We start from the raw sequence: 23,651 nt of genomic DNA, 5'->3' as shown, positions 1-23,651 counted from the left end.
AATGAAAAATCTGCAAAAATATTTAAAAATTCCGCCTTCACTTTTTGCTTTTATTTCTGTGAAACACCTAAAGGGTTAATAAACTTCTTTAATGTAATTGACTACTTTAAGGGGTGCAGTTTTTAAAATGGGGTGACTTATGGGGGATATCTAACATACAAGGCCAGATTTTGCCATTTTCTTGAAAATCTAGAAAATTGCTGCTAAACTTTTATAGGGGGAGATTTATCAAAACCTGTGCAGAGGAAAAGTTGCCCAGTTGCCCATGGCAACCAATCAGATTTCTTCTTTCATTTTTAATAAGGCCTCTGCAAAATGAAAGAAGCATTCTGATTGGTTGTTATGGGCAACTGGGCAACTTTTCCTCTGCACAGGTATTGATAAATCTGCCCCATAAACCTTCTAACATTCTAAAAATGAAGAAAAAAAAAATTATCAAATGATGGGAACATAAAGTAGACATATTGTAGATGTGAATTAATTATTAATTTGGTGCAGCATGACTATTTGTACGAGCAGAAAATGTCAAATCTAGAAAAATGCTAATTTTTTCTTTTTTTCTTTGGCTAAATTTTGGAGTTTTTCACAAAAAAACACTAAATAGATCAATCAAAATTTACCACTAATGTAAAGTACAATATGTCACGAAAAAAGTCTCAGAATCGCTTTAATAAGTTTTCAGATTTTCAAAATTTGCCTTCGTCATTAAGGTCAAAACAGGCTAAGGAGTAAAGGGGTTAAAATAAAATACGAATGTGCATTTTACGATGTGTGAACTTTTTTTTCCTGCTTTTAGAAAAGATCCTCATGGTTTCTTTGCTTATCCTGTTACGGATCAGATTGCTCCTGGTTATTTCATGATCATAAAGCATCCAATGGACTTCAGCACTATGAAGGAAAAGATAGCTGCAAACGAATACAAGTCAATCACAGAATTTAAGGTATTTTAAGCCACAGAATATTCTTATCTGTTTCATACTAAACTGCACTGGGGTTAATCGCTTGATGTCGTATATCTTGATTTTTCCAAACCACTTAAAGGTTGGTACATAAAAAGAGAATGCTAAGGCTGGGAAATGTGTATAAGTAGGTAAGTAACTGGCTCAGAGATTGTACACACAGGGTGGTTATTAATGGTACATACTCAGATTGGGTGACTGTTACTAGTGGGATACCACAGAGGTCAGTTTTGCATCCTATTTGTTATTTATTTTTATATTTAGAGTGATTTTAACACTGTGTAGTGACTAACACAGTGCACTGTTACAAATTGATCTGGATAGGTTGGAGGTTTGGGTTGAGAGGTGGCAGTTGAGTTTCAATACTGATAAATGTAAGGTTCTGCACATGTGGAGGAAACATCCAAGCTGGGAATATGTATTAAATGGGGAAAATCCTGGGGATGACTTACATGAAAAAGGACTTAGGCGTTTTACTTAACAGTAAATTTAGCTGCTGCCAAGGGGTGCATCAACAGGGGCATAGATGCACACAACAAGGAAATTATTCTACCACTGCACAAATCACTAATCAGACCACACATGAATTACTGTGTACAGTACTGGGCACCTGTGTACAAGAAAGATATAGTGGAGCTAGAGGTTCAAAGATGGACAACCAGAGTAATAAGAGGAATGGGGGAACTACAGAACCCAGAAAGATTATCAGAACTAGGATTATTTAGTTTAGAAAAAAGACTGCTTTGTGGGTGACCTAATAACTATGTATAGAGTATATCAGGGACAGTATAGATATCTCTCTCAAGGTCTATAAGGACCCAAGACTGTATCTAAACAAGGGGGCATCCTTCACGGCTAGAGGAAAGAAGGTTTTTACACCAGCAAATACAGGGCTCTTTACTGTAAGAGCAGTGAGACTATGAAACTCTGTCTGAGCAAGTGGTCATGGTGAACTCAATAAAAGAGTTCAGAGGGGGCCGGGATGCATTTCTGGAGAGTAACAACATTAGAGATTATGTATACAAGATTTATAAGAACAGAACGTTGATCCCAGAGATTTATTCTGGATGAACACAGAAGGGACAATGGTTAAACTCTGGTAAATATTTGTGTGAATTTCTTTGATACACTTCGTGCGTGAGTGTGTGTTTTTTTTGTTTTTGTTTTTTCTTTTTGTTGACAACCACAGGCAAGTAAAATTTGCCCATGGATAAGATAAATGTTTTGCTGGAAGAAATTGTTTTTGAGTTTAGGTTTATTTATTAAACAGAATATATCACGGAGACAGGAGGGGACGTGGTGTTACGTCACATCTCCAGTCCCGGAAAGAAAGAGCTTTCCGAGACTGGAGACGCAGCCCAGCATAGAGTGCGGGTGCTGCACGGAGATTGCTGCGGGCCCCCCGCAATAAGACATCTTATCCCCTATCCTTTGGATAGGGGATAAGATGTCTTTGGCCAGATAACCCCTTTAAGTTATCCTCCTCTGTTGTGGTTACCTTACCCAGTGTCATCTGCATATATAGAAATCAGTTCAAATGCCTTTTGAAAAGTCCAGATATACAACATCCACAGCTTTACCCCAGTCCAATCTAGAACTGACCTCCTCATAGAAGCTGATCAGATTAGTATGACAGGACCGATCCTGTATAAACCCATGCTGGTGCTGTGTTAGAAGGTTATTTTCATTAAGATACTCCAGAAAAGATACTCCAGAATAGTATCCCTAAGAAAACCCATCAAATATTTTACCCACTCTAGTTATTAAAGGAAAACTCAGGGGAAAAATTAACTTATCCCCTATCCACTGGATTGGGGATAAGTAGCTCTCTCCCGGCTCTCTTACCGAGGAGTGTGTATCGTCTACCGGTAGACTGTACGCAACTCCTTTCATTTCTATAGGAGCGCAGATGATGCCAGAGTGCTGTACATTTTGGCACTCCCATAGAAATGAACGTAGCGCATGTGCCGGCTGCAGCACACGCACCACATTGAGTGCAGGGTTCCGTCCCATTGATCACGGGGTCCTAGCGGTCGGACACCCGCAGTCAGCTATTTATTCTGTATCCTAAGGATAAGGGGATAATTTTCGACAGAGATCTCCTTTAAACTTACAGGCCTATAGTTTCCAGGATCCCTTTTTTGTTTTCATATTGGCAGCACATTTGCTAAGCACCAGTCCTGTGGAAGAATCCCTATCATTATAGAATCTTTACTTTTAGTTTTAAGTTTCTTATTATTTATGTAGATGAACACTATTTTTGTTCTCTTCTTACTTTCTATGGAAATCGCTTTCTCTAGGAATGTCCCAATATAATTTTATAAGATTGAATACCAATACTTCTATTCAATTACCGATGCCTATTATAACAATATTAACCCTGTACTGCAATTGTACAGGATTAACATGCACAGTTACATCACAGTACAGGATTCATATGCACAGTTACATCACTGTACTGGGTTCATATTTCACAGTGACATCAGAGTAAAGGGTTAATATGCACAGTGATGTCAAAATCAGACAGTACATGGTTTAGCACACAGTGAGTGTTTCACAGTATGGGGTTGTGTTTGCACAGTATAGCATGATGAGGATGATCATGGGCCAGCCCAAGGCAGGTTAAGCGTTATTAGTCTGTGTTTGTTTTTTTGCGGCCTGCCCTTAATGTCCACTCGCTGGCCGCTGCTGCGTGGTGGTGGTGGTGGTGGGGGGTTGGGTGTAAGGCACAGGCAACAGCTGCATGCCTGTGCTGCTCCTTAACTGTTTTGGAATGACCGTGGACTGGACGCACCTCAGGCAGCAGGCAGGCAGCCACAGACTTGTTGAGGGCCGGCGATCCTTCTTTCTCCCCTGAGGTCTGGAAACGGGAACGTAGGAGACTCTTTCTTAAAGAGGCAGAGAGGGGCTCAGAGTAGCCGTAGATCTTCAATTATATGTATAAAAGTATTGTAATATTTGTACTAGTACTGGTATTGAGACGTCCCTAGCTTTCTCTGTTGCTATTTTTGCTAATTTTGTTTGCTTTTTACAGAATGTATTCTTCTCCTTTATAATTTTTTAACACTTCCCTACAACATTCTTGTTTCAGTATTCCTCTTCTGTTGCTTGAGAACAAAGTCCCAATGTATGTCACTAAGGCCCTCACTTCTGCTGTTTGTTTTTGCAGCCCCACTAGTATACATCTTCTTATGGGATAAATTATAACTAATTATGTTGAGGTCACTATTACCAAGATGACACCCTACCTTGACTTCAGATACTATATCTGACCTATTAGTAAGTACTATATAAGGTCTAGAAGTGCCCCTGAATTGTTGCACATTTTTACAGCATGTTAGTTATTTTTGTAGTGATCCTTCCAAAAATTGTTTAAAAATTACATGTTTGTACCATATTTTGCACAATTGCAGTACAATATCAACATTTTCGCCATGATTTTGGAAAGCTCACAGCACAAACAGAAAAAATACAATGTGTGAACACACCCTCAGGGGAAGTGTATTACTACTACAGTATATCTCTTTATCCCATAGCAATAGTAGGTATACAGATCTGGGTGGGGTAGGAAGGAAATCTGGGAGATGATGTCATCCTGGTGATGTCACCTTCCAATGATCTCCTGTACGAGGCAGACTCTTTCCTCAGGAATGCAGGGTCCGCCGCCTCTCACCATTGCCTTCTGGCCCCATCTTCAGAGATGCACTGATGCTGAACAGATGTGACGGCCCAATCACCAGCCGAGACAGGACCCATTCACTAACAGTTCATTATTTAACGAATAATACACTTTTTTTTGCTGAAAAATATAACATTTAATAATAATTTAGTGTAAAAGCATCAATGGCCATTAAAAAGTTTTCTGACAACAATATTTAAACTTGTGTGTTTCACAGGCCGATTTTAAACTTATGTGCGATAATGCAATGACATACAACCGCCCGGAAACAGTCTACTATAAGTTGGCAAAGAAGCTACTACATACAGGCTTCAAGATGATGAGTAAGGTAGGAGTAAAGTTTTCGTAAATGTATGCTTTTTTTTTTGTTCCCATCTTTCATTCGATCTTAAGTTTGCCACTAGCAACTGTATATCACATAAAATTAGTATACAAAAAGAAGGTTGCAGAAGTACTCTTGGTCAAAAAATTTAGGCTCTTAGTGCACTTTTTGACTTAAACGTGCCCCCCATCCACCACGCGGAGGTGGCCTCACTTCGGATGGATCCCTAACACTCTCATTCCACTCACCTCTGCTAGTTTACTAAAACAATAAAATTACAGCACAGCTTCCCATAGGGTAGCAATGTTCAGACATTCAATAGGGGTTCAAACGGTGTGTTGCTCACCTTCTGGCATTGCGTATAAGACTCAACGACTTGTGATCACATCCAAAATATCCAAAGGTGGTGCTGCTTTACCGGTGCTTTACCGGTGTTGGCACAGCAGGAACTTGCCTTCTCGGTGTTGCGGCATTTGGGCTTTAATGGCCCCATCATGCAAGCAATTATGTTACTCTATGGCTGACCCACAGCTAGAGTATTTGCCAATGGAGCTCTGTCCGCTCCTTTAAACATCACCAATGGCACGAGGCAGGGGTGCCCTTTATCCCCTCTCATTTTCATTTTATGTTTAGAGCCCCTGGCACAAGCCATCCGCTCTAGTGCCGAAATATCCGGGGGTTACGATTGGGAACAAAACCCACCTCATTTCCCTATACGCGCATGACATTATCCTCTCTCTCGCTAAGCCCCTTGTTTCAGTTCCTGCTGCCTTAGACATAAGACAGTGTGCCAAAGTTGTGAATTATTACCATCCTAACGCCTCAAAAACACAGGCCTTACCTCTCTTCATGACCAAACAGACAACACGACTCTTCAAACATGCATAACCTTTTGATTGGCGTACTTCAGACGTAACATACTTGGGTATCAAACTAGCCTCCCCTCATAAACTCCTATTCCAACTCAACTATGAACCCTTCCTGAAATTAATAGCAGAAGAAACACAGAGACTGGCCCAATATGATATCTCCTGGGTGGGACGGGTTGCCACTTTTAAAATGTTTTTACTCCCGAGGTTCCTATATCTTTACAGAATTCTGCCTATCACGGTTCCTAATTCTTTCTTTTCAGCACCCCAAGCGATACTAACCAAGTTTGTGTGGTCAGGCAACAAGCCGAGATTGGCAGGCTCTATCCTAATGAAAGCAAAAGAAGCAGGTGGTCTTGGCCTACCAGACCTTCATGCTTACTATGTGGCTTCCTTGGTTAGCTCTCTGCGTGGCTGGTGGAAGGGTTGCTTAGACACACCTTGGGTACACATTAAACATATGTCCCCATACCAAATTTCGGATGCATTGCTCCACCCCCTTTGGGACTCCGTCTCCCCGCTTCCACTTCGTAACCCTATTATTAAAGCTTCATATATTATGTGGTTAAAGTACCTAAACGCAGCAGCTGCCGATAGTGTTGTCTCAGAATACTCCCTCCCCCGCACATTTATTCAGGCCTCCATACACCAGCTAGACCTACAGAGATGGTCACTCCACGGTATTACCCATGTTAGACATTTATACGATACAAGACAACTAATGACATTCCAAGCCTTACAGTTAAAATATCACATACCTAAGCGAGATTTCTACATGTATCTGCAGATTAGGCATTTTCTTAACACCTTGACCCCTTCAGGGGTGTCACTATGCCACTTTCACACACACTACTAGCTTTTACAAATCGCACCCTTTCCACACCTGGGACAAATCATTAGGTGTTTAGACGACCAAGATTGGAAGCAGGCATTCCAGATGGCACACACAGCTTTCCAATGTGTCTCCCATGTGGAGTCCCCGACTAAAACCACTCTACAATGGTACTATACTCCTGAGAGATTGTCACTTATATATCCTGACTCTTCTTCCCTATGTTGACGGAATTGTGGTAACACAGGTAGCCTTTTACATGTACTGTTGGACTGCCCAGTTATTGCTACTTACTGGTCGGCTTGCAGAACCCTTTTGGGGGAACCAGGGAGTCTGTATGTGTATCACTTCCTCCAGTTTGTTATACTTCTTATTAATATGCAAGCTATTCCCCCAAAACTGTGCGAGCTGACCAGCATTGCCTGTGTTGTTGCCAAGATAACACTCACTAAAGAATGGAAGTCTTCAAATGTGCCCTCCATTGCAGAAGTAGTAAATAAATTGAACGTAACTTGCACCTATGAGCGTACTATAGCTTTGGGGAACGGTACATACCACAAATTTCAAACTCGCTGGGCTAATTGGATAGCCTCAGCCTACTCTACCGTTACGATATGATGGCTGTGGTGCACCATTTCATCCCACCTCTTTTTACTCTAAAACATACTGCTTGGGATTACAATCAACATTGAGCAGGGCAGATGTGTTGGGGTACGAATACAGTAGATAAGCAAGTAAGACATACTCCGGACACTATAGCATTACTAGACCGTTGACCTAAGCTAACCTTAGTTATAATCCATTATCAGAGCAGACACTGCACTTTTCCTTTTCCGTTCTATTTTAGTGGAGCATCTTCATTTAGACAAAAGGTACTGCATTACACCGATTTGACCAAGTGTCACTTCCTCACAATCACAACTGATGTTCTTTATGTTTATATCTTACTTGTTAATAAGATATGTTTTTCATATGCTTGAAATGTCATCGCTTTGGCTGTATTGACAACTTTTGTAGCCTACAATTATGTCAAAATCTGTATGGCATTGTTAGTTTGTTTGTTTATTGTTTCCTATGTCTACTGAAAAACCAAAAAATTCCTTCAATAAAAATTATTGAAACAGACAGGTACAGTACATTCGTGGACCCAGATACTGGGCAAAAATGGCCGGTTGTAAAGGCGCTACCCACCATGTAAAATTCCGTTAATGATGTGGTTTAAAGTTTAATAGTAAAACATTTATTTAGGCAAACACAGACTTGTTTCGATACTGGCACATATCTTACTCAATGTGGTAAATGGCGTGATACAAAAAACTTCCTTAAAACTCGTGGTGGATGGATCAAATGATGTCATGCACTGGATACAATAACCAGAGTGTTTCAGATGCTGCAATCAATTAAATGATAAATTACATGATGGTTAAAAAAAATTGTAAAACACATGGTGAGAAGTATAATACATATACAAATATCAAGGATAGTATCAAAAGAACACGTGTAAATATAAAAGTAGTACGGTAGGTGGACTAGTGCCTACAATTCACCCTAAAAACATACCCCCTGATGTACCTGAATACATCTTGGATGGAGTAACGGACATATTCTTATCTCTGTACAGTGTAAACAAATACATGGAGATGGTACAGGATATGTACAGAAAGTAGTGCTGCACATGCGTGCTAGGTGTGCTCCACTAGAGGCAGTAGAAAAATGCAAGTTTGATTGTTTAGATGCGTTTATTAGCACATGTGCATAGGAGGAAGTGAATGGCCCTGAGGATCAAGGTGCCTCTGATAGTTCTTCCTGGATCTTCTTGATGTCACATAAGCTGGAGAGGAGATGGAAACTGTTGGACCTATACAGGGGGGTAGAAATGCATTTCTTTGTATTGATATTAAAGTACTTTTGACATGATTAGTTGTATTAAGATATAATAAACAGTGCGGGTATTGTTATAATAACAAGGCATAGAGAATGTGATAGGTTATATGCGTACATTAGCGTTTGCAGGCTTGGTGAAGTGGACAGCCCGGGAAATCTGGATTCCTCTGATAGTCCTGGTCTTCCTGGACCAGATGAATAACACATAGGCTGAAAAAGAAATGGAATATAGTGGCCCTCTACAAATGAGTAAAGGTGCAAATCTATTGTGTTTTTATTACATTAGCTCCAACAAATATACTAATATAACTAGTATTAGGATAGAAATAACATTGTATGGATTTCTATCTCATTTAGTAGAATTGTACAAGAAATCTGTCACCTACACGTAAACTAATGGGGGGAAAAATATTGCATCTAAATGACAGCCTAAAAACATGTAGGCAGGCATAACTGGTTGGTTTCTATATTTTCATTTAAACTAAAGGTGTCTAGCGTGTATTTTAAAGATCCAGAACAATTCCCTCTTCCACATCTGGTGGTATTTGTTCAATTGTGGTCATATAAATGTGAGAAATCACTGTTTTGATTTGTTGGGATACACTATGTTTAGGAAAATTATGAATTACGTTAAAACAGTGTTTATTCGTCCTTCTCCGTACGGTTAAACAGTACGGAGTTATGAATATGTCCGTTAATCCCACCAAGATTGGGTGTATTCAGGTACATTTATTAGATTTATTTTTAGGTTGCTTTGTAGGCATTAGTCCACCTGCCTTGGGCCACCCGCCTTACTACTTTTATATACACACATTTGATACTATGAATCATTTATATCATGCTTTGATATTTGTATATGCATGATACTTACCACCATGTATCTTATCCCCACCATTTGTTTTACCATCATGTACTTTATCATGTATTGTATCATTTAATTGTCTGCAACATCTGTTCTATCAGTGTCTAATCAAGTAAATACTCTGGTTATTGTATCTAGTGCATGACATCACTTTAACCACATCTGGTGTGGCCTCATCATCTGTATTGATGCCGTCCACCATGAATTTTAAGGAAGTTGTTTGCATCACGCCATTTACCACATTGAGTAAGATATGTGCCAGTATCGAAACGTCTGTGTTTGCCTAAATAAATGTTTTACTCTTAACTTTAATCTACCTCATTGTTGGAATTGTATATGGTGGGTAGCGCCTTTACAACCAGCCTTATTTTTGACCAGTATCTAGGTCCACGAATCTACTGTGCTCACCTCTGCTAGGCATATAGCCTCTGACTGGATGACATGCAGGATCGGTTTTGATCAAAAAGTGTACTAAGAGCCTCCATTTTTTCTTTTGACCAAGAGCTGGCTATTTTTCTTTTTTTTTTTTTTCTGCTACTGAATGAATAAAATGAGACCTTTTTAAATGCATTTTGACATACCAGGGATGTATACAGTGCAAGTGTCTATCAAGTTTTCTTGAAAAAAAGAAAATTCCAAGAACAATCTTAAGTTTTAGCTTTCATGTTCTGTTCTACACCCCAAATGGCTGTTGGCGGTGTTTGCCAGGAGTCTTTCTTCTATAATCTGTTGTACAAGTTTGAAAGTTGAATCCCCCACACTGACTTCCTGAATAGGATGTGTCTTTTGTATGGCAAAAATGGATTAAAAAAACATGGCATTTGGACTGAATACATTACTAATGAAGCCTTGCACTAGTTTTCCCAACTTCTACTTGCCACACTTCTCTTTTTCATAACATTTTAGCAACCCTTTCTTGGACTTTTTCTTTTCTCCTCTTGCAACAGATTTGTGAACACGGTGTAATTACTGTTTCTCCTTATACATTTTAGCATGTATTGAATAGTTTTTAGCCCTATACTTTTCTCTTTTCCTATGAAAGCTTTGAGTTGGTCATGACAAAACCATGCTGCATGAACCCTCTATAGTATAATTCAGGACTGAGGTAACCCCATTTCCATCCCATCTATTCATCCATCATAGCACCTTTTGCTATGAAGGGAAATGTAAAGTTCCTGCTGCTCTGTCCTTTTTTGATCCTAGGAACGGCTTTTAGCTTTGAAGCGCAGTATGTCGTTTATGCAGGACATGGATTTTTCTCAGCAGGCTGCTATATTGGGTGATGAAGACACCACAGTTGAAGAACCTATGCCAGAAGTTACTCTTCCAGCTCCTGTAGAAATTACAAAGAAATCTAAAAAGCCAAGCAAAGAAGTTATTAGGTAAAATATCACTAACACTCTTGTGCCACTCTGGTTAACTTTGCCAATATTTACACAGTATATAACAATAAACAGCCCAAATTCTATGCCGTGGCTAGGCATTAGTGAAGGATTTATAGTCCAACAGAGTACTTAAGCTTCTGTGAACTTGACAACCCCAAGATAATTAAATTAAAAATGCAAGGATACAGAACTCCATATATAGTAAATCCAGTTTGCGTATAAAGTCACACATCCAACCAAGTGCAACGTTTCGATCCTGCAATTTTAGATCTTTTTTTCTCATTCAAAGTTTTATTAACGTTTTATCAAAGAAAGGGAAAGGGGAGAGATACAGAAATAAAAAAGGGGGTGGTGATAAAAAGGAAGGGGGGGGGGAGAGAATAAAATAAAATCACAAAAACAGCAATAGTTCCATCATGTAAGCATGATGATGGTTACAATGGAAGTTCCTACATATGTCAATATAAAACATGAGTCCCCTTATAGCAACATAAAAGCGAGCAAGCCAACACTTTATGTAAGTTTAGAAAGCAAATGATCAGCATAAAAACAATGGTAGTAACTCGACATCTAGGCACATGAATAAAAAAGAAACATAGAGAGGGAGATAATAATAAACAAGAAGAGAGCAAGAGCTCAGCAAAAGCATTAAAAAAGAGGATCCATGGCTCAGGAAGAATACAGTGTTCTATAATTATCAGAGTGAGAGAACTCCAGGGGTGCCATAAGAGCCTGTGTTGAGTAGAACGTTTATTAGAATCCACAGGAGTTCCTCTATCCAATAAATATTTCAGGTAACTAATCCGTATTGGAAGGGGGAGTAGTAGTCTTCCAGAGCCGTGGTGACCCCTGCCTCGCGACCAGTAAGAGGAAGCGATATTATGACTTAATAGAGAATGGAAAGAGCCCGGAAATATTGAAAGCTGTAGGGGAGCAGGATCATTAGTGATTCAAGTGCCTGTTATTATGTGAATAATCTCGATCACTTTGAACCAAATTCAAAGGGCAACTCCACCATATGTTGAAAATGGAGTCAGGTTCTCTAGCACATCTCCAGCAAGAGTCGGAGACAGTGGAATAAAATCTATGAAGTACCTTGGGGACCAATAAATCAGGTCAAAATTTTGTCATTTGTCTCCTGAAGCATGCCTGTGATCGAGAATTTTTGGGTGAACATCCTGGATTTATACCAGTCCTCAGGAGGAAATGTGCGCTCAAGGTTCCTTTCCCATTTAGCCACAAAAGGTGGGGGGAGTTGTAAATCGCACCGCCAGTAAAATATCATAAATCTATTATATTGATTTAATAGGGGGTTCAGAGGTGGGGCAAAGTAGATCAAAAGGAAATAGATCTCTAGTTAAATGTAAATGTTACAAAAAATGGATTACTCAGTCCTCAGCAATACCACTCATAAAGACTGTACGATGGATGTATGGTACAAATGGAAAATGTTGAACTTCCAGACCAATATAATAATATAAAATTTAATACCAAGAAAAAAATATATAAAAAATATTAAACAAGAAAATCATATTAATAAATGATAATAAGGTCATAGATTGGAAATAGCTGCACACTATTACAATAAAAGAGGCAAGAATTGTTATATAAATTCTATCGCCAATATGAACCTCGGAGAGTATTAGTATATAAAATGGTTTCACCACAATCGATCATAGAAACAATATGTATATAATTATATGCAACGTAGTGAAACAATAAATGTGGCAATGTTATTAGATTTTGACAACTGTAACATTCTAAACCTATGAAGAAAAAAGTGGAAAGTGTTGCTCTTTGAGGGTATAAGTGTCCGTCCTGAAAGAAAATGAATGAACAATACATATACTGTCCCGTAAATGAATCTAAAAGTTCTGGGCGTGGAATAATGAGCACCTATTGCGAAATAGCAAGTCTGGAAGCCTGGCTGGAAAAACCTGCTGTGCCGATTGAATTCCTGTTAGGGAAAAGACACAGGCACTTGCGTGCCACTCACCCACTCCGCGATGGACCCGATACCAATGATTGTCCTGCTCTAGCTAAGAACGTCTGGAGCACCGGCAAGTGCAATCGCCACCGCAAGCTCACGGTGTCTGACTTAGTGGATGGATGGTCACGCTTCTGGCAGTCAGCTGATTAGATGGATTCGGCCTGCTTCTCAATGGTGCAATGATTGCAGCAATGCTTTGGTGCTTGTGTGGATGGCAGCCAATGAAGGATCCCCGCACGGATAAATCCCTGTGGTTTAGACGCTGTAGGGTAAGTCCAGTAGTCCGGTAAAATGTTGGGATAATTGGAAATGGATTATGGCAAATTTAAATATCCGCTATAGAAACATGTGCCTGTTAGGGTATCCTTTAACGAAACGGATAAGTCTAATAATCCGGCAGTGAAGATATATCCAATAGTCCGGTAATAACAAGTGGATAATGATCTTGTGGATTAGGGATATTCCCTGATGTGGTTTCAAACGTAACCACAGTCTCTCCAAGGTTTTAAGATCAAGACCACTAGGTCTAAATATGCACAAACAAAAAAAATGAAATAAAATAAAGCACCAAACGCATTTCGGGGTATATGAATGAGCATAGACCATTCCAACCCCTTCCTCAGTGGTGAATGGAGTGGGTGAGACGCAAGTGCCTGTGTCTTTTTCCCTAACAGGAATTCCATCGGCACAGCAGGTTTTTCCAGCCGGGCTTCCAGGCTTGCTATTTCGCAATAGGTGCTCATTATTCCCCGCCCAGAACTTATAGATTAATTTCCGGGACAGTATATGTATTGTTCATTCATTTTCTTTCAGGACGGACGCGGATACCCTAAAAGAGCAACACTTCCCACTTTTTTCTTCATAAGTTTAGAATGTTACAGTTGTCAAAATCTATATAATTACATTGCCACATTTATTGTTTCACTAGATTTCATATAATTATATACATATTGTTTCTATGATCGATTGTGGTGAAACCATTTTATATACTAATACTCTCCGAGGTTCATATTGGCAATAGAATTTATATAACAATTCTTGCCTCTTTTATTGTAATAGTGTGCAGCCGTAGGGCCCTGTGGCTGCAATTTTTCCAATCTATGAATTTATTATAAATCATTATGTTTTTCTTGTTCAATATTTTTTATATTTTTTCTTGTTATTAAATGTTATATTATTATTAGAGATGAGCGAACTTACAGTAAATTCGATTAGTCACGAACTTCTTGGCTCGGCAGTTGAGGACTTATCCTGCATAAATTAGTTCAGCTTTCAGGTGCTCCGGTGGGCTGGAAAAGGTGGATAAAGTCCTGGGAAAGAGTCTCCTAGGACTTTATCCACCTTTTCCAGCCCACGGGAGAACCTGAAAGCTGAACTAATTTATGCAGGATAAGTCATCAACTGCCGAGCCGAGAAGTTCGTGACGAATAAAATTTACTGTAAGTTCGCTCATCTCAAATTATTATAGTGGTATGGAAGTTCAACATTCTTTTCCATTTGTACCATACATCCATTGTACAGTCTTTTTGAGTGGTATTGCTGAGAACTGAGCAATCTATTTTTTTGTATACTTTTCTCTTACTAATTCTCCATTGGGTGTGAGAATATCTGTTAACCTTGCATATTTTTTCTGTGAGCTACACTCATCTCTATATTTTTAGGCGTCAATATGGAGTGATGAGGTGAGGTAGGTATGATTTACACAACTCTCAATGTGCTCAGTGAAGGATGTAGTTCTGAAGGGACCTTACATAAAGCAGAGGGGGAGTGCACTTGAAGAGAAGTCAAAGGAAGTTGTGTCAGATGGGTTTCTATACTGATCCATATTTAAAAAAAAGGCGTGATGGAAATCATCTAATACTCTAGTAAGCACAGAAGCTAAATAGTAGAGGTAGGCATCTGGTAAGCCCAAACCTCCCTTCAATTTTGTCTCATTAGGATGTGTTTGGCTAACCTAGGGTGCTTATGAGCCCATATAAATTGTGAGAATGCAGCGATCATGCAGGGTATGAAAACTGGTATGGTATGAAAGAGATACTGCATTCTCGGGAGGACACTCATTTTGATCACATTTACTTTTCCTAGCCAGGAAAAATCCTTCCTATGCCATTTATCTAGATCAGTAGTTATAAAAGCGAATAGGGTTGTCTACGGTGGATTGAGGGAGAGTAATATTTAACCTGGTACTCTAATCTACATTTATTTTATAGTTGCTAAAATATGAGTAGGCTGTAATAGTAGAGAGTATGGCAGGAAGAGAGATATCCGGGGGAAGATAGGTATAGAAGTAAGTCATTTGCAAAAGCCTAGCACTAGACGGGAGCGCAAGGGTGAGGAAGATCCACAATGTCCGGGTTCGCGCGTAGCGCCACAATCAATTTCTCCATGCAAAGGATGTACAGCATCAAGGAAAGGGGCAAACCTCTTTAGTTCTGTTTGGGATGCTAACCGGGCAGGAGAGAGAGCCACTAATTCTAATGGAGGCCTGTGGATTGTCATATAAGGCAAGTATCCTGTGTCTCATCACAGGTCCTAGTCTGATCTGTTATTAATATAGCCTCTAAAAAAACAGTCAAATGCTTTTTCTGCGTCAATAGAAAAAAGCATCAAGAGAAGCTTTTTCAGAGTGAGCATTATATATTGAGGCAAAAGCCCCAAGAGTGTTATCGCGGGCTTCTCTGTGAGGTATAAAGCTAGGGTTTCAAGATATTTAGCAAGGCGATTTGCAATCGTGTTTGCAAATATTTTAGCATCCACACTTATCAGTAGGGAGGCACCGAAATTTTGGCTGCCGAAAAGTTTAAAAAAATGTAACAAAAACTATATAAAAAAACGGGGGGGGGGGGGGGGTCAGGGTAATGCATTTTTGGTTTTCGGCCAAGCGCAGCCAAAATTTTCGGCCAAAAATGTCCCTTTTGGTGCATCCCTACTTATCAGGGAGATAGGTCTGTGGCTGGGAAATAGTTGAGGGTCCTTGCCTTCTTTTGGTATGACTACAATATTGGCATCTAGAAAGGATTGAGAAAAGGGGTTAGAGGCACCAATAGAGTTGAAAGACAATAGAAGAGGAGTAAGTTCAGGTTGAAGAGCTTTATACAATTTAGTTGTGAATCAGTCGGGGCCGGTGTACAGACATATTATGTGTTTTGAAGCCGAATGTAATAGTACAGCACTGAGAAGTACTGAGTCAACTAAGTATGCTTCATTGGCTAACACACGCACACTCTTCCATTGGTTCTTGAGGGGAATGGGGGGGGGGGCAGGGTCACATGACCACCTATACTGGGTTTGTAACACATTTCTCATCAGTGTGTGTTAGGCTTCCAGTAGGATGTCTCTTGCTGTGAGTGCACAAAGCGCTGCAACTGGCAGTCACTTTATTCCCCAACTTGGGGATCGCCCTTGCGGGGACCTGCTGACAGCCGGAGGATGTCTCCTCCCGCTGCCAGCCCTGCTCCCACGGCTGAGCCTTTACTGAATCCCCGATGTGGGGATCGCGCTTGCGTTGGACAAGCTGAGCTGCGGCTGACAATTACTGTATTCCCCCACATGGGGATCGCGCTTGCGGGGGACAAGCTGATGTATATATCACTCATAATATGTATATAGATAGATCTTAATAAAATATATATTTTTGGTATTATATATAAAGATTTATATAATTATTTTTCTATTATATTTTTAATAAAATGGATATATTATTGTGAAGGCTGCTATCCCTTTTAAAACATCACTTTTTTTTTTTTTTTAAATATGTTGCACACGTGGTTATAAATATAAAATGACCAGTGCCTAATGATCAGTCTATTTTGTGGTAGTCATATTGCACAGTCCCGATATTGTAGGTATATTGGCACAAAATTCTGGTTACCATATTATATGTTCCATAACATATCCGTGTACTGACATATTACACTTTGCTGCATCTTGAAGTCAATGCAGGGGACCCGTTAATCCTCAGTATTGCAGATCCTACGCATTTCCTCCGCCTTAAATCATCAGGGATCTTTTAAGCTGTACAGTCATCTTTTTCATATTGCGTGAGGCACTGATGGCAGTGCCGCACGCAATATGAAAAAGATGATCGTACAGCTTAAAAGATCCCCATGTTGGGTAATAAAGTAACTGTCAGCTGCAGTGTAGCTTGTCCCCCGCAGGCGCGATTCCCTTATCGAGGATAGAGTAAAGTGTCAGCCGCGGGCGCAGGGCTGACAGCGGTAGAAGACATCCTTCTGCTGTCAGCTTGTTCCCTGCAAGCACGATTCCCAGGTGGGAGAATACAGTAACTGTCAGCCGCAGCGCAGCTTGTCCCCTGCAAGCACGATCCCCATGTTGTGGTATAAATAGTTAGCTGCAGCGCTTTGTGCTCTCACAGCAAGAGACATCCTCCTGCTGTGGGAGCCTAGTGCTGGGCGGTATGACCAAAAATGTATATCACAGTATTTTTCTAAATTATGGCGGTCACGGTATTTAACGGTATTTCTTTTCCACTCATGCCCCCACTGGGGGAACTAATCATATATGACCTGTAGGCACTGCTCTGTTCCTCCACCCACCGAATGAATTATCAGCCGAAGGGCTCTGTCCCCACATCGGGGAACTAATCATATGTTACCCGCAGGCGCTGCTCTGCTTCTCCTCCTGTGAGCCGTGGGCGCCGGGATTCTGATTGGAGAACGGAAGCTGTCACCTCCCCCTGCAAGCGCTGAAAGGAAGCGATCCACAGGCAGTGCAGAGCTTCTGTTCCCCGTCCCTTCTTATCAGAATCTTGACTATACTGCATAAGAGAGGGAAAGGTTTCTGTGAATAAGGAGGAAGGAGTCGGACTAGGTAAGTTATATAAGGTGGAGTATTCGTCCTGAAACGCAGATGCTATGTCAGACGTACGATAAGATAGCGTACCTGTAGTGGTTTTAATAACAGAAATAAAGGTGGCTGATGTCCTATCTCTAGAAGCTCTTGCTAAATAGCAGCTTGGCTTGTTACCCTACTCAAAAAGTTCTACCGCACAATTGTCGATATCTTTTATATTTAGTCTAATAGAGATTTTATATCAGATCTAGTGCGTATGAGATCTTTCAAGACATTAGTCTGGAGAGAAGCTTTATGTTGGGTTTCCAACGTTTGTAAGGATGCAGGTACAGCGGCTAATTTAGACTAAATATAAAAGATATCGACAATTGTGCGGTAGAACTTTTTGAGTAGGATAACAAGCCAAGCTGCTATTTAGCAAGAGCTCCTAGAGATAGGACATCAGCCACCTTTATTTCTGTTATTAAAACCACTACAGGTACGCTATCATATCGTATGCCTGACATAGCTTCTGCGTTTCAGGACTAATACTCCACCTTATATAACTTACCTAGTCCGACTCCTTCCTCTTTATTCATAGAAACCTTTCCCTCTCTTATGCAGTATAGTCAAGATTCTGATCAGAAGGGATGGGGATCAGAAGCTCTGCACTGCCTGTGGATCGCTGTCTTTCAGCGCTTGCAGGGGGAGGTGACAGCTTCCGTTCTCCAATCAGAATCCCGGCGCCCACGGCTCACAGGACGAGAAGCAGACCAGCGCCTGTGGGTAACATATGATTAGTTCCCCGATGTGGGGACAGAGCACTGCGGCTGATAATTCATTCGGTGGGTGGAGGAGCAGAGCAGCGCCTACAGGTCATATATGATTAGTTCCCCCAGCGGGGGCATGAGTGAAAAAAAAAAATACCGTTAAATACCGTGACCGCCATAATTTAGAAAAATACTGTGATATACAATTTTGGTCCTACCGCCCAGCACTAGTGTCACGATGCCGGCTGGCAGGAGGTGGATCCTCTGTGCCAGAGAGGGATTGGCGTGGACCGTGCTAGTGGACCGGTTCTAAGTCACTACTGGTGTTCACCAGAGCCCGCCGCAAAGCGGGATGGTCTTGCTGCGGCGGTAGTAACCAGGTCGTATCCACTAGCAACGGCTCAACCTCTCTGACTGCTGAAGATAGGCGCGGTACAAGGGAGTAGACAAAAGCAAGGTCGGACGTAGCAGAAGGTCGGGGCAGGCAGCAAGGATCGTAGTCAGGCGCAACGGCAGGAGGTCTGGAACACAGGCTAGGAACACACAAGGAAACGCTTTCACTGGCACGATGGCAACAAGATCCGGCGAGGGAGTGCAGGGGAAGTGAGGTATACATAGGGAGTGCACAGGTGAACACACTAATTAGAACCACTGCGCCAATCAGCGGCGCAGTGGCCCTTTAAATCGCAGAGACCCGGCGCGCGCGCGCCCTAGGGAGCGGGGCCGCGCGCGCCGGGACAGGACCGACGGAGAGCGAGTCAGGTACGGGAGCCGGGGTGCGCATCGCGAGCGGGCGCCACCCGCATCGCGAATCGCATCCCGGCTGGAGGCGGTATCGCAGCGCACCCGGTCAGTGGATCTGACCGGGGCGCTGCAGTAGCGAGAGTGTAGCGAGCGCTCCGGGGAGGAGCGGGGACCCGGAGCGCTCGGCGTAACAACTAGGCTCCCACAGCAGGAGGATGTCTCTTGCTGTGAGAGCACAAAGCGCTGCAGCTAACTATTTATACCACAACATGGGGATCGTGCTTGCAGGGGACAAGCTGCGCTGCGGCTGACAGTTACTGTATTCTCCCACATGGGGATCATGCTTGCAGGGAACAAGCTGACAGCGGAAGGATGTCTTCTACCGCTGTCAGCCCTGCGTCCGCGGCTGACACTTTGCTCTATCCTCGATGAGGGAATCGCGCCTGCGGGGGACAAGCTGCGCTGCAGCTGACAGTTACTTTATTCCCCGACATGGGGATCTTTTAAGCTGTACGATCATCTTTTTCATATTGCGTGCGGCACTGATGGCTGCCATTAGTGCCGCACGCAATATGAAAAAGATGATTGTACAGCTTAAAAGATCCCTGATGATTTAAGGCGGAGGAAATGCGTAGGATCTGCAATACTGAGGATTAACGGGTCTCCTGCATTGACTTCAAGATGCAGCTAAGTGTAATATGCCAGTACACTGATATGTTATGGAACATATAATATGGTAACCAGAATTTTGTGCCAATATACCTACAATATCGGAACTGTGCAATATGACTACCACAAAATAGACTGATCATAAGGCACTGGTCATCTTATATTTATAACCACGTGTGCAACATATTTAAAAAAAATAATAAGAAAAAAGTGATGTTTTAAAAGGGATAGCAGCCTTCACAATAATATATCTATTTTATTAAAAATATAATATATATATATATATATATATATATAAAAATAAAGACTTGTATAATTATTTTTCTAACACCAAAAATATATATTTATTAAGATCTATCTATATATATATATATATATATATATATATATATATATATATATATATATATATTATGAGTGATATATACATCAGCTTGTCCCCCGCAAGCGCGATCCCCATGTGGGGGAATACAGTAATTGTCAGCTGCAGCTCAGCTTGTCCAACGCAAGCGCGATCCCCACATCGGGGATTCAGTAAAGGGTCAGCCGTGGGCGCAGGGCTGGCAGCGGGAGGAGACATCCTCCGGCTGTCAGCAGGTCCCCGCAAGGGCGATCCCCAAGTTGGGGAATAAAGTGACTGCCAGTTGCAATGCTTTGTGCACTCACAGCAAGAGACATCCTACTGGAAGCTTAACACACACTGAAGAGAAATGTGTTACAAACCCAGTATAGGTGGTCATGTGACCCTGCCCCCCCCCCCCCTCCCCTCAAGAACCAATGGAAGAGTGTGCGTGTGTTAGCCAATAAAGCATACTTAGTTGACTCAGCACTTCTCAGTGCTGTACTATTATATTCTGCTTCAAAACACATAATATGTCTGTACACCGGCCCCGACTGATTCACAACTAAATTGTATAAAGCTCTTCAACCTGAACTCACTCCTCTTCTATTGTCTTTCAACTCTATTGGTGCCTCTAACCCCTTTTCTCAATCCTTTCTAGATGCCAATATTGTAGTCATACCAAAAGAAGGCAAGGACCCTCAACTATTTCCCAGCCACAGACCTATCTCCCTGATAAGTAGGAATGCACCAAAAGGGAAATTTTTGGCCGAAAATTTTGGCTGCGCTTGGCAGAAAACCAAAAATGCATTACCCTGACACCCCCCCGTTTTTTTATGTAGTTTTTGTTACATTTTTTTAAACTTTTCGGCAGCCGAAATTTCGGTGCCTCACTACTGATAAGTGTGGATGCTAAAATATTTGCAAACATGATTGCAAATCGCCTTGCTAAACATCTTGAAACCCTAGCTTTATACCTCACAGAGAAGCCCGCGATAACACTCTTGGGGCTTTTGCCTCAATATAGAACGCTCGCTCTGAAAAAGCTTCTCTTGATGCTTTTTTCTATTGACTCGGAAAAAGCATTTGACTGTTTTTTTAGAGGCTATATTAATAACAGATCAGACTAGGACCTGTGATGAGACACAGGATACTTGCCTTATATGACAATCCACAGGCCTCCATTAGAATTAGTGGCTCTCTCTCCTGCCCGGTTAGCATCCCAAACAGAACTAAAGAGGTTTGCCCCTTTCCTTGATGCTGTACGTCCTTTGCATGGAGAAATTGATTGTGGCGCTACGTGCGAACCCGGACATTGTGGATCTTCCTCACCCTTGCGCTCCCGTCTAGTGCTAGGCTTTTGCAAATTACTTACTTCTATACCTATCTTCCCCCGGATATCTCTCTTCCTGCCATACTCTCTACTATTACAGCCTACTCATATTTTAGCAACTATAAAATAAATGTAGATTAGAGTACCAGGTTAAATATTACTCTCCCTCAATCCACCGTAGACAACCCTATTCGCTATTATAACTACTGATCTAGATAAATGGCATAGGAAGGATTTTTCCTGGCTAGGAAAAGTAAATGTGATCAAAAGGAGTGTCCTCCCGAGAATGCAGTATCTCTTTCATACCATACCAGTTTTCATACCCTGCATGATCGTGGCATTCTCACAATTTATATGGGCTCATAAACACCCTAGGATAGCCAAACACATCCTAATGAGACAAAATTGAAGGGAGGTTTGGGCTTACCAGATGCCTACCTCTACTATTTAGCTTCTGTGCTTACTAGAGTATTAGATGATTTCCATCACGCCTTTTTTTTAAACTACATCCTTCACTGAGCACATTGAGAGTTGTGTAAATCATACCTACCTCACCTCATCACTCCATATTGACGCCTAACGGCCCACTCTCGCACCACAGGTAATAGATCCTTTCTACCCAGCCTTTCCTCTCCCTTTTTTCTAGCTAAACAACGCACCTCCAAATTTGTGTGTGCTCAAGAACTAAGCGGCACCTCTTTGCTCCCACTGCAAGATATACTACTATCTCTGATGCCTTGTACCCCATTTCATACCTTGGAATATGCTCAGTTAAAACATTACTTTATACATTAAAAAAAAATATAGAGATGAGTGTAGCTCACAGAAAAAATATGCAAGGTTAACAGATATTCTCACACCCAATGGAGAATTAGTAAGAGAAAAGTATACAAAAAATAGATTGCTCAGTCCTCAGCAATACCAGTCAAAAAGACTGTACAATGGATGTATGGTACAAATGGAAAAGAATGTTGAACTTCCATACCAATATAATAATTTTCAGATGAGCGAACTTTGATTACTAATATACTAATACTCTCCGAGGTTCATATTGGCGATAGAATTTATATAACAATTCTTGCCTCTTTTATTGTAATAGTGTGCAGCCGTAGGGCCCTGTGGCTGCAATTTTTCCAATCTATGAATTTATTATAAATCATTGTTTTTCTTGTTCAATATTTTTTATATTTTTTCTTGTTATTAAATTTTATATTATTATTAGAGATGAGCTAACTTACAGTAAATTTGATTCGTCACGAACTTCTCGGCTCGGCAGTTAATGACTTATCCTGCATAAATTAGTTCAGCTTTCAGGTTCTCCCGTGGGCTGGAAAAGGTGGATACAGTCCTATGAGACTCTTTCCCAGGACTGTATCCACCTTTTCCAGCCCACGGGAGCACATGAAAGCTGAACTAATTTATACAGGATAAGTCCTCAACTGCCGAGCCAAGAAGTTCGTGACTAATCGAATTTACTGTAAGTTCGCTCATCTCTAATAATAATATAAAATTTAATAGCAAGAAAAAATATAAAAAATATTGAACAAGAAAAACCTAATGATTTATAATAAATTCATAGATTGGAAAAATTGCAGCCACAGGGCCCTACGGCTGCACACTATTACAATAAAAGAGGCAAGAATTGTTACATAAATTCTATCGCCAATATGAACCTCGGAGAGTATTAGTATATAAAATGGTTTCACCACAATCGATCATAGAAACAATATGTATATAATTATATGCAACGTAGTGAAACAATAAATGTGGCAATGTAATTATATAGATTTTGACAACTGTAACATTCTAAACTTATGAAGAAAAAAGTGGGAAGTGTTGCTCTTTGAGGGTATCAGCGTCCGTCCTGAAAGAAAATGAATTGACAATACATATACTGTCCCGGAAATGAATCTAAAAGTTCTGGGTGGGGAATAATGAGCACCTATTGCGAAATAGCAAGTCTGGAAGCCCGGCTGGAAAAACCTGCTGTGCCGATGGAATTCCTGTTAGGGAAAAGACACAGGCACTTGCGTGCCACTCACCCACTCCGCGATGGACCCGATATCTATGATCGCCCTGCTCTAGCTAAGAACGGCTGGAGCACCGGCATGTGCAACCGCCGCCGACGCGAGCTCCCGGCGTCTGACATAGTGGGTGGATGGCAGCCAATGAAGGATCCCTGCACAGATAAATCCCTGTGGTGTAGACACTGGAGGGTAGGT

At 41.1% G+C, this 23,651-nt stretch overlaps 1 protein-coding gene across 5 annotated transcripts in view; it reads left to right on the top strand.

Annotated features, from left to right (window-relative positions):
* The window catches only part of BRD9 (bromodomain containing 9), a 284,425-nt gene that overhangs the window by 51,348 nt on the left and 209,426 nt on the right, over positions 1-23,651 (top strand). For 3 of the 5 annotated variants that reach the window (XM_056520200.1, XM_056520199.1, XM_056520203.1), the window contains exons 5-7: positions 797-941; positions 4,856-4,966; positions 10,611-10,789. In XM_056520200.1, coding sequence (XP_056376175.1) covers positions 797-941; positions 4,856-4,966; positions 10,611-10,789 — 435 coding nt within the window. The remainder of the gene's footprint in view (positions 1-796; positions 942-4,855; positions 4,967-10,610; positions 10,790-23,651) is intronic. The other 2 variants (XM_056520202.1, XM_056520201.1) reach the window with 2 other exon arrangements.

The sequence above is a fragment of the Hyla sarda genome, chromosome 5, assembly GCF_029499605.1.
Source record: "Hyla sarda isolate aHylSar1 chromosome 5, aHylSar1.hap1, whole genome shotgun sequence".
Taxonomy (NCBI): domain Eukaryota; kingdom Metazoa; phylum Chordata; class Amphibia; order Anura; family Hylidae; genus Hyla; species Hyla sarda.
Note: the sequence above shows the minus strand (reverse complement) of the source record. Positions and strands in the feature narration are given on the sequence as shown.